Source organism: Zychaea mexicana, assembly GCF_025766255.1.
Source record: "Zychaea mexicana strain RSA 1403 chromosome Unknown BDB00scaffold_73, whole genome shotgun sequence".
NCBI classification, from domain to species: domain Eukaryota; kingdom Fungi; phylum Mucoromycota; class Mucoromycetes; order Mucorales; family Lichtheimiaceae; genus Zychaea; species Zychaea mexicana.
Genome location: NW_026516736.1, coordinates 81,253 through 92,464, shown reverse-complemented (window position 1 = coordinate 92,464; position 11,212 = coordinate 81,253). Strand labels below are relative to the sequence as shown.

Below are 11,212 nucleotides of genomic sequence, written 5' to 3'. Positions count from 1 at the left end.
TCAACCACGTTTGTGTTACGCTGATATTCAACTGATATTCAACTCTTTATGTATTCAACTGATTGTCTATCGCGAAGCTCCAGACACTGTCCTTCGTGCTTGTAGAGCTCGTTTCGGTGTAACGGCCGCTCGAAGAGCGCTCACAAACTTTATTTTTGTATATATATATATATATATAATGATGAATAAAAGAATTTGTCTCTCTTTAGCCGTTTGAAAAGCGCTGCAGACTTAGCACGCATTTTCATGAGTGAGACCGACAACCCATCTGCACTCATTGCACAACTTCTTCCACTTCTGCGAGCCGAACTTGCTATCAACAACGCGTCTCTAGATCCAACCCAGCACCGCACAGCAGATACATCTGAGGACAACACCACCGATACTGCCGAATCGGCCGTCCGCGCCTTTCTCAAACCACCCAAGGACTCTGAAGACTACCAACTCGTCCCAGCTCATCAAAGTCGCTCGTCCGGCACCTACAACATTCCAGACAGTGTGCAAGAAGTATTCAATTTCTCACGTTTAGACAACTATCTCTCCAAGACCACACTTAAAGAGATCAAACAAAGAAATCCGGAACCATATCATGGGATCCTTAAGACCCAAGAGATCGATTCAGAACTGCGTTCTTGCTTCACACACGAAGCTATCAAACGAGACAAACTGCTCGCCAATGTCCAACGAGACATCTATGTTGGACTGCGGCCACTCATATTCATCCTCCACTTTATGGAGGCGCACCCGGACCTTGTCGCCGAAGCTAACTCGCCACTCTTGGAAGCATTTGTCCAAAAAATCCAAGAAACCATCATTTTGGAAAGCTATGCAGCGGAACGCATCAGGATCGAACGACGTCAAGCTCTTGCAAAATCGGCAAAATGGGGCGCCGCCTTGCTCTCAGCATGCGAAACCATCGACAGCAGTGCCGAGTTGGACAGCGAACTCTTTGGGCCCGAATTTCACGAAAGGTTCCATGCTGAGGCTAAAAATCGCAAGCATCACCAACAGCTCTCTCATACAAAAACTTCGTCAGCTACGTTCTCTCAGCGCAACAATTCCTATGGACGTGGGCGAGGATGCCCTCGGGGCAACCGATCCTTCGGCAGACGTCCGGGCCGCCCCCAGGGAAATGGTTGGGGAGGTGGATCCGGCGCCTTCAACACCTCCATCAACAAGTCCAAGTAATGTTACTCAAATGGTGCCAACTACGAGCCAAGCACTGGTCGCACAATCTCCGAGCGCGTTGGATACACAAAGCACGCGTTTTTGCGACACAACATCTTTTGTCTATCATTCACAAATCTCCGGTAGGCGGCAGACTCGCTCAGATTTCCCACAAGCATTTGGATCCGCCGGGGGATTACAGATCCTTGGACACTTGCTCAGAAGAACGGGTTAAGGCGCATCCCCTTCATCACCACTCTGCCGTACAGCATGGGTTCGCAAGATCATTGCCTTCAAATGTCGCACAAGGAGAGCTTGCTCATGGACCAGGCAGTCGACAATTACTTGCAGTTGAACGCGATAAACGAGATACCGTCATCAGCAGTTCAATTCCAATCATACCTTTTCCTCATTCATCAAAAGAACAAGGTTCGCGCTGTATTAGATTGTTCAGCGGTCAACAAGTATATTCAATATCAAAAATTCAAGATGGAAGGCATCAGCACACTATGGTCCCTGGTACAGCAGAACGATTGGTGTATCAAGGTCGATTTGGAACAAGCTTACCTGAACTATCCACTACACCCCGAGGATCGCCGTTTTCTCTGCTTCAAGTGGCGGGACAAGTTCTACCAGTTCAAGACGTTCTGCTTTGGGGTCGCACATGCTCCTCGCTTATGGACAAAACTCATGTCACGGGTACTGCAACTGCTCCACGAACAGAAAATCTGATTAATCTTCTATCTGGACGACATCCTCCTCCTGGCATCTACGAAGGAACAGGCACGACAACAAGGCTTGCTTCTCAAGGCTCATCTTACCCAACTGGGTTTCAGCCTCAGTCCCACGAAGTGCTGCTGGCAACTGACACAAGTACAAACATTTCTCAGCTTACAAATCAACACCAAGATGATGGAGCTTCAGCTCCCACAGACCAAGTTGCGCCGGGTGCGCAAGGATATGTATCAACTTCTTTGCCATAAGACCCTGTCCAACCGCAAGCTGGCAGCAATTTTGGGGTATCTACAATCGACCACAGCAGCGGTATACCCAGCACGTCATCACATGTGGAACTTATCGTGCGACCTCTAGGCCAGCTTACACCGTCACGCTCATCTTCCGTCGCGCAAAAAATGGGAACAACATGCAATAATCTCCGCAGCAACCCAACAAGATGCCCTGTGGTGGATCAACAATCTACAAGCTTGGAATGGCCGATCTATGCTCGCTCTTCAGCCAAACGTCGTCATCGACACCGACGCCAGCGATTCTGGTTGGGGCGTCGCCACAAGAAAAACAAACTCTGCTACACATTACGCAACAGCATTTGGTACCTGGGCACCTACCGACCAAAATCAATCAATCAATTGGTGCGAACTTCGGGCAGTTCTACACGCTATCACTCAACACGTACACCAGTGGCAGCATTAAGTGATCGAGGTACGGTCTGACAACATGACCACTTGCGCCATTATCAACAAACAAAGCAGCTATCGACACCAACATTTGCACCAGCTCCTCGCTTCGAAGATTTTCGACCTCTGTCACCGCTACCATACGCGTCTCTTTGCAACATACCTACCGGGTCAACAGAACACAGTAGCCGATCGTCTCAGCAGATTGACAGCACCATCTCAATATCCCCAAGCAACAGCCAGCTTATCTGCCCTGTCCTTCCAGATGATTCAACAAGTCTTCGGTCCGTGGACTGTCGATCTCTTTGCAACCTACCACAACCGCAAGCTACCACTTTTCATGAGTTGGTAACCGGAACCAGGAGCGTGGAAGACCAATGCCATGCATCATCAGTGGCCAGCTCATGCATACGCTTATCCTCCATGGATAATGCTGAACCATGTCCTCTGCAAATGCCGAACAGAACAACCACAAGATCTCGTTCTAGTGACACCGCATTGGAGCACCCAGTCGTGGTGGCCTCTGCTACAAGAACTGAAGACGAGCTCTCCGCTCTACCTGCTGGAAGGGACAGTAGCTTGGCGCTTAAACGGCGCCGCGAACAAAATAAAGGACTCGAAGACGCAGTAATCAATATTATGGGTCAAGTGAAAAAAACCTCACACGATCAGACAGTACGCTTACGCTCTCAATCATTACTTCAACTGGTGCGCCATCAAGGACCTAAACCCGGAACAATGCACATGGCAGCAACGCCTTGCGTGTTTAGCGGATTTATGCACGCAGGGTCTCAGCATCAACACGTTGCGTAGCGTCCATACTGCTATTTCAGCTTGCACATCGGACATTCGAGGCACCGCATTCAGTGAGCTTAGGGAGGTCCGAGAATTCATGAAAGGTGCTTCCAACCTCCATCCTCCTGCTCCTCGCGATCGCACGGCACGATGGGATATCTCGTCTCTGGTGGCTCATCTAGCAAGCATGGCACCTCTCGATCAACTTTCACTCAAGGATTGCGGTCGCAAAGTTCATGCCTTATTATGCATCGTGACCAGTTGGCGACCAGGATCTGACATGTCAAAAATTCTCAGCTCAGTCCTCTTTCGACCTTCTTCGAATCCGGCCTAGCTAGCTGAAATGCAACTGACAGCAGTTGATGTCAAAGAGGGTGGCGACAAGATTTCAACTTTCATTCCATGCCTCACTGAAGACCAAGCTATCTGCCCCGTTTGGTGGACATATCAGTATTTACAACGCACACAACCGCTTCGCCACAACACCACACGTCTGTTCGTTGCCGCCACAGCACCGCATCAAGCTCTATCGGCGGATCGCCTCCGCAATTGGCTCCAGGATACAATGCGCGAAGCAGGTATCAATCCACAGTTTACAGTACACAGCATTCAAGCGGAATCAGCAACCACAGCTTTAGAAGCAGGCGCCTCTATCGAAGAAGTGCTTGCCGCCGGTAATTGAAGCAGCTATACGACTTTCGAACGCCATTATCATCAGATGCATCGCGATGCCATGACTTCCAACAGCTGAGCACGAACATTTACTTACTTGCACCTCAACAACCGCACTAGGCGCTGGACCGGTCAAGGAACATAATCACTGCCAAACAAATACAAACTATCACCGAAACGAGCTCTACGAGCACAAAGGACCGTGTAAAATTGCCGAGCGAAGCGAAGGCTATCGTCCCACTGTCCGAGGGCGAGGATAGTGATTTGAGGTGTCCCCCCCTTCATTCATTTCTTTTAGTTAGTTTCCTTGTATTCATTCCTTTTGACATCGACATTTTCCAACTATACACCCCCCTTCCATATTATCTTTTGCACGTCTCTTGCCACTTTTCAAACGGCTAAAGAGAGACAAATTCTTTTATTCATCATTATATATATATACAAAAATAAAGTTTGTGAGCGCTCTTCGAGCGGCCGTTACACCTCAACTCACTCTGCTCGCCCTCAGACAGTGGGACGATAGCCTTCGCTTCGCTCGGCAATCTTACAATTGAGGGAGTCCATCGGACTTCCTGAACCTGAACTGAAGAGTGCTGTGATCATATCTCTCGCTTTATTGCCAAACATATAAAGAAACATAACGAATTACAATGAGTTATAATAAGAGATTTTTGTCTATAAATTTTTTGTTCTCTGGAAAACATAATCCTTGATCATTTTTCTTTCGCTAAGCTGGTCATTACCGCTTTCACTCATAAGATCCATCATGTCTGAGCAACCTTTGGGTACAGACCCGCAGCTTCAACAGTTAATGGATCAGTTAGCACAACAGCAACAACTTATCGAGGTGTTGTATCGCTCACGCAACACCATGCAGGGACCAGCTTCTACGTCGGCACCGGTGACACATGACCTACCTTCAGACGTTCGTTTAACTGGTCTCCTACCCCTACCTTGGCCACACTCATGCCCACTTTAGAAAAATCCTTTTTCACAAGCATGCTCGCTGGTGAGGAGTGCAAGCAAATAATTGAGCGTTATCCACCCATCTATGGAGTCAAATACACACCACCAGCCGCTGTGCCGTAAGCCGCTCGTTTGTATTCCAAGAATTAATCTACTGAGGATACTATGTTGTGAAACCTTCAATATTCACTGTCTGCTATTTTTCGCCCATTAGATATCCTTGGTTACATCCTACTACCGATCGTTCCCCACGAACATGTTGAGCGTGTCTTTGCAAACCTCAATGATGTGTACACATTGCTTTTATATCTGGGTGGTGCCCTTAATCACCACTGCAATCAACTGGCTCTCCATGTGGTCCATCCAACGATACGTCAACCAATACAGTACTTGTATTCAAGTAGTCAATCTTCTTGTTGGGAAGCATCATTATATTATAGGATGCAGTTATCAATATGTCTGCTATAGAACTATAACATAAAATGCTTTTTATTGTGGGATTATATTTTATACTCAAGAGTAAAGGATAAGTAAGCTATAAGCGATATATGTAAAAGGAGTAAAGAAGCAGCAACAGTACAATGAGAATGGACAATAGAGGGTGGCAGTAAGAGACGAGATTTGACAAAGACTGAAAAAAAATTGAGAAAAGAAAATCGAAGGAAGAAGAAAGAAGTAAAAAGAAAAGGGAAAAAGGAAAAGGGTTAGGGGCATATAGGGAAGTCGATTTTCAACCACACTCTAACCATTATGTGGATATACCTCAAGATAGTTGACAGAAAAATTTAATATCTAAAACAAATAAAAAAATAGAATTTTAACATTAGAAATAAAATAACTTCAAAAAATATTATTAATATTATAATAGTAAAAAAACTATTATTACATAATATAAAAATAGCTCTTCTTAACAAATGGATTTTATCTAAATATTTAGCATATAGAAGATTTAATTTTTGTAATAACTATAAAAAGTTCTTAAAATGATATCTTTTCAAATTTGAAATTACATTTTATATATATTAATAAAAGGTCTAAAGATAATGATCAAGTTGAAAATATTATTAAAAATTAAAAATCAAAGCTATAATATTGAAAAAATATATAAAAAGAATATATGATTCCTTTTATTATTGTTATACTATATTTAATATTAATCATCTATCTCATTCTTATAAATGAGAGCTTATATATTAACTAACACCTCTTTCTTCTTCTTTGTTTCAGTCTTTAAATCTTTGATTTAAACCTAAGAACGAAGTTCTTCTAGGATCTTTAGATCTGACAAAAAGATTATAATAATAATTATAAGAAAAATACCTCCTGGTATTTTTCCAATATAAAAATAAAAAATTAAATTAAAAATATAAAAATACCCACTAGTATTTTTTATTTTTCTAAACATTATAATTATAATAATTTACTAATGATATGAAAAATACCAGGGGGTATTTTACTATTGATAATATTATTTTAAAATAAATTAATTAAGGATTCGCTTCGCTTATAGAAAAAACTTCGTTTTTTGTTTCATCTTCGATGAGACTGGAAGGAAGGAGAAGAAGAGGAGAGTAAATATAAATAATATTATCAAGATATTATAAAAGTTCAAATATTGATTATTATCTTCTATTAAAAATAAGTTGATACTTAGATAATCTAAAAGATAATCAACCCAATTGGGAAATTGTTGCCGTTTTAAGCATAACTTTTGATGGGTCCGCTCTCTTTGTCGCGTTATTGTCACGTTCGAACTTAAACATTTGTTGTCAATCTCCAATTTTTTTACTAAGCTATGAGTTCTCAAGGAGATCATCAGGAAGAGGTGTGTTGCGTTGTATTACCCGCCATTTACCAAGACGAGCAAAAATCTCAGGCATAATTGGCTTCACCTGCAGATCGCAAAAATGTTCGTCGTATAAGTACTAATTCACTTCTGTAAAACCAGATGGAAATGCCCATTCGAGCTTGCATTTGTGGGTCTACCACCCATTCTCGAAGAAGTTTCCACAGTTGTCCACTAAATGAGCGTATAGTACATTTCACCTATAATCACCAAAACCTTAAATTTTTTCAAATTTCTGATTTAATATTCTGCTTCTTTTTGGTAATACATGTAATAGTGCTTCTAATCATTCCGACCAACGTGACGATGGGAAGTTAATATCTTGGAAGAGTATCTTGTAACAATTTTGAATGCTTCTTGTATTGGTTTCTCTAAGAGAAAAGGGTAAAAGAGGCAAAGTAGATCTGATTGGCTATTTCATTTGTATGTGATTACCAATAACACCAATGGCTCTTGTGCTACCATTTCAATTTTCACCATCTACCTGCTAAAATCCCTGAAATTTACTCTTGACCGACCAACTTTGAAAGGCTTCAACTTTCTTTACAAGTGGTTTTTCAAACTTCTACACTTTAATAATTATTTATAATAGGTCCAAAAAGCATTCTTAAAGTATAGTTTTGTAATATCTTGAGATAGTGAGTCCCTGAAGCTTTTCAAAGTCCGTCTAAATTATCAGCGATTACAGGTGAAATGTACCATAATGTTCGACGCAGAATTGAGGAAAATGATGATAATAACGTACTGTCTTTTGAAAATGATGTATAATTGCTTTAGCTTCAGCTGCTTTTTGTGTACTTATGAGCTATACCTTTTGTGTGGTTGCCAAACACTTTTCGTTTAGAATATTGACCCTATCCGCTGTTCTGGCTGTGGCTCTACTACCCATAATAACCCTTCTGATTCTGAATGTCCAGATAGTCTTGATAACATGGTGGAAGGTATACTTATTATTATACCTGTCCATGTTTTTTAGATCTACTATTAATACGAGACATATTTAGAAACTTTGGAAACGTTTGATGACGACATTTTAACTGTCACTTCTACTGCAGAGGAGATAATGTCAGATGATATACTTGAGCCTGACAATGCTGATGACGGCGTGGTAAATGTTCCAACAGCTGTTGAAGTTCCTCCTGTTCCTGCACGCCAATGTACCAGCTGTGGATCGCCGGACCATAGACGTTCTTCGCACGCTAATTGCCCATTCAATTCACGCAATGTCACCTCTGAACATGGTGCCTAATACCAGACTGCATGCAGGGTGCCTTTTGTACCTCAAAATGTATTTGGCTCCAAAATTTGCTTCACGCCTAACAACAACTACTATCGTCGTCATATCTTCGAGTCTATGAATGTCGAATGCTCTTTTTGTCACGCTAAAATGTGGATTGATGAACGCTTAGTTGCATCGTCTGTATCCAACCCTCGCTTTGGTATTTGCTGTACTTCTGGTAAGATACGCTTACCCCTCCCTCGCGCACCACCACAAGAGCTGTTATCACTTATCACTAATCACGATTCATCCGACCCTATTGCCACCAATTTCTACACCAATATCTGAGCCTATAACAGCATATTTGCTTTCGCATCCATTCGCGCCAATTACGATCCCAACTTGGCGAGTGGACGAAATGGTGTTTCAATTTTTCGGATCAATGGCACCATGTATCACTGTCTCGGGCCACTTAGAGCCGACAATCCAACACGCGCTAATTTCGCTCAAATTTACTTTTGCGATACCCAAGAGCAAACAACTCGACGCAGCACAATGTTCACGGGATTAAACAATGATATCATCAACACGATTCAGGCAGTTATGTAGCGCCATAACGCGTTTGCATGTACACTCATTGCTGCAGCAGATGCATACCATAATCAGCCCATAGGCACTATCCAGGTGGTTATCCACGCTGCGCGTGAAATGGGTCGACGTATAATGTGCAGGCTCACCCGGAGGTTGCAGCTATGGTTGTCAAGACAGCGTAGATGGCACGGCACAACCTCATGATATCGTCATCTATGATCGTGAGCGCGGCCTGCAGCAAATTAGCTCTCTACACGCATCATATATGCCCTTCATTATGTCCTCATGTTCCCACACGGCGATAACAGATGTACCTTGGATTGCGATGCGACTCTCATGACGGCAACAACGTTTCAGTTACCCTTTTGGATTATTGTGCATATATGCTAATGGTTCGGGATGGAGAGCATCAGACCTACAACCATCATATTGGTCGACTATTCCAGCAGCTCATAGTCGACAATTATGCACGCATTGAGACATCACGCCTACAGTATATCCTGACGCACCAACGCGAGATTCATGCTGAGGTGTACAGCGGTGTTGTCGACAATGTAAACGCATGTCAAATCGGAAGGTCGATTATTTTGCCGTCATCCTTTACAGGTGGTCCACGCTATATGAAGCAGATGCTTTAAGACGGCCTTGCTATCATTCGTCAATGGGGTAATCCAACTCTCTTCATCACCTTCACATGCAACCCCAAATGGCCCGAGATTACTTCCGAGCTGGAGCCGAGCCAGCACGCTTATAATCGATCTGATTTGTGCACCCGTGTCTTTAAAATGAAACTCGATGAGCTGCTTCGTCACATTAACGACTCGAGCATTTTCGGCCGTGTTGCTGGGTACATGGCGACTATTGAATTCCAAAAACGAGGGTTGCACACGTTTACATTCTTTTGATCCTGGATGAAAGCGAGCGCCCACACACACCCAATGATTATGATCGATTTGTATATGCGGAGCTGCCTGATCCTATGACCCAGCCTCAATTATATCGTACAGTGACAAATTGCATGATCCATGGCCCCTGTAGTCGTGATAAACCTGATGCAGTGTGTATTTGAACAGTCAGTGCTAACAACGATATCCAAAGCCATTTTACAACGAGACCAGGGTCAATGGTGACGGATATCCTATATATAGACGGCGTCGTAATGGTGCAAGCCATCGCTTCGTGCACAGTAGCTTTATAGCCAACAACAGCCATGTTGTTCCATACAACCCACATCTGAGCCACAAATACGACGCACACATCAATGTGGAAGTATGCACATCCTTGCGTGCGATCAAATATCTGTGTAAATATATCACCAAGGGATCAGATAGAGCACAATTGCAAGCAATGCGATCTGCCGCGCCTGCAAACAATGCTCTTGCTACAACCACCACCACCACAGCAATCAGCAATCAGCAATCAGTAACCCACCACCACCAACAGCTAATACCACTGCCGAACCTGCCCCTGCTGATGTAGAGCAAGAAGCAATTGACGAGGTGGTTCAATACCAGAACGCTCGGTATATCGGCCCTTGCGAGGCAGCATATTGAACTCTACAGTTTTCAGTCCATATGCACCGTCCGACTGTTATGCGCCTAGATTTGCACTTGCCTGGAGAGGAAGTCGTTCGTTTTCGTGAAGACGTAACACAAAATGAGCTGACGAACATCCGGGAAGCATCAACTCACACCAAGCTAAATGCGTTTTTTCAGCTTTGCGACGGTGATGAAACAGAAAACGGAGCACGCCAATATTGGTACCATGATATCCCTGCTCATTGCACATGGGATGCTCGAGCACGCCAATGGAGACAATGTACGAACCCACCAATTGCCAATGTTGTGACACACATCTATAATGCCTCTCTGTCCAACATGCCCCTCTACTATCTTCGCCTCCTTCTTCTTACCGTTCGTGGCCCTACAAGCTTTGAGTCATTGCGAACGATCAATGGCACTGTTTACGAAACATTCCAAGAAGCTGCTCTCGTACATGGTCTTCTTGAATCTGACCAAGAATGGGACCGATGCATGGAAGAGGCGTGCCTATATTCACCATCAGCATCAGCGATTAGAGCACTTTTTGTGTATATATTGATCAATTGCTCCCCAGCAGATCCGCTCTCACTTTGGACCAAGTATCGAGAGAGAATGGCAGATAATTACTTTTTCGCCTTACAGGCAAGCCTTCCTGCTGGCCAAGACGAGCTCAGTAATGATCAGATCAATCAAATGTATCAGCGCACCCTTGGTGACATCGAAACGCGTCTGCAAACCACTGGCCATCATCTGTCCGAATTCCCGTCTCTGCCACAACAATTTGTCACAGAACTCGATGCCCTACCCTGCCTAGAAGCTTTGGAGATTGCCGAACGACGTGAATATGACGTAGAGAGTCAACAGCAACTCTTAAATACATTGCTACCTACGTTAAACGACGGACAACGCCACGCTTTTGACACTATCACCGACTCTATTACTGCAGCCACTCATCACCACACATCGCGCCTTTTCTTTGTGAATGGTCCAGGTGGTACGG

At 43.7% G+C, this 11,212-nt stretch overlaps 3 protein-coding genes across 3 annotated transcripts; all 3 read left to right on the top strand.

Annotated features, from left to right (window-relative positions):
- Window positions 1-1,694: 1,694 nt before the first annotated feature.
- On the top strand, window positions 1,695-2,391 carry BDB00DRAFT_917795 (uncharacterized protein; the record flags this gene model as incomplete). The annotated part of the gene is made up of 1 exon (XM_053128715.1): window positions 1,695-2,391. A coding segment is annotated over one exon (456 nt), but the record flags the coding sequence as incomplete, so codon positions are not given.
- A 41-nt stretch (window positions 2,392-2,432) lies between these two features.
- Window positions 2,433-2,934, top strand: BDB00DRAFT_917781 (uncharacterized protein; the record flags this gene model as incomplete). The annotated part of the gene is made up of 1 exon (XM_053128714.1): window positions 2,433-2,934. The coding sequence occupies exon 1, from the start codon at window positions 2,623-2,625 to the stop codon at window positions 2,932-2,934; it is 312 nt and encodes a 103-aa protein (XP_052976539.1). The 5' UTR covers window positions 2,433-2,622.
- On the top strand, window positions 2,925-3,256 carry BDB00DRAFT_838477 (uncharacterized protein). Its single transcript, XM_053124638.1, has one exon. The coding sequence runs from the start codon at window positions 2,965-2,967 to the stop codon at window positions 3,211-3,213; it is 249 nt and encodes an 82-aa protein (XP_052976538.1). The 5' UTR covers window positions 2,925-2,964; the 3' UTR covers window positions 3,214-3,256.
- Window positions 3,257-11,212: the final 7,956 nt, after the last annotated feature.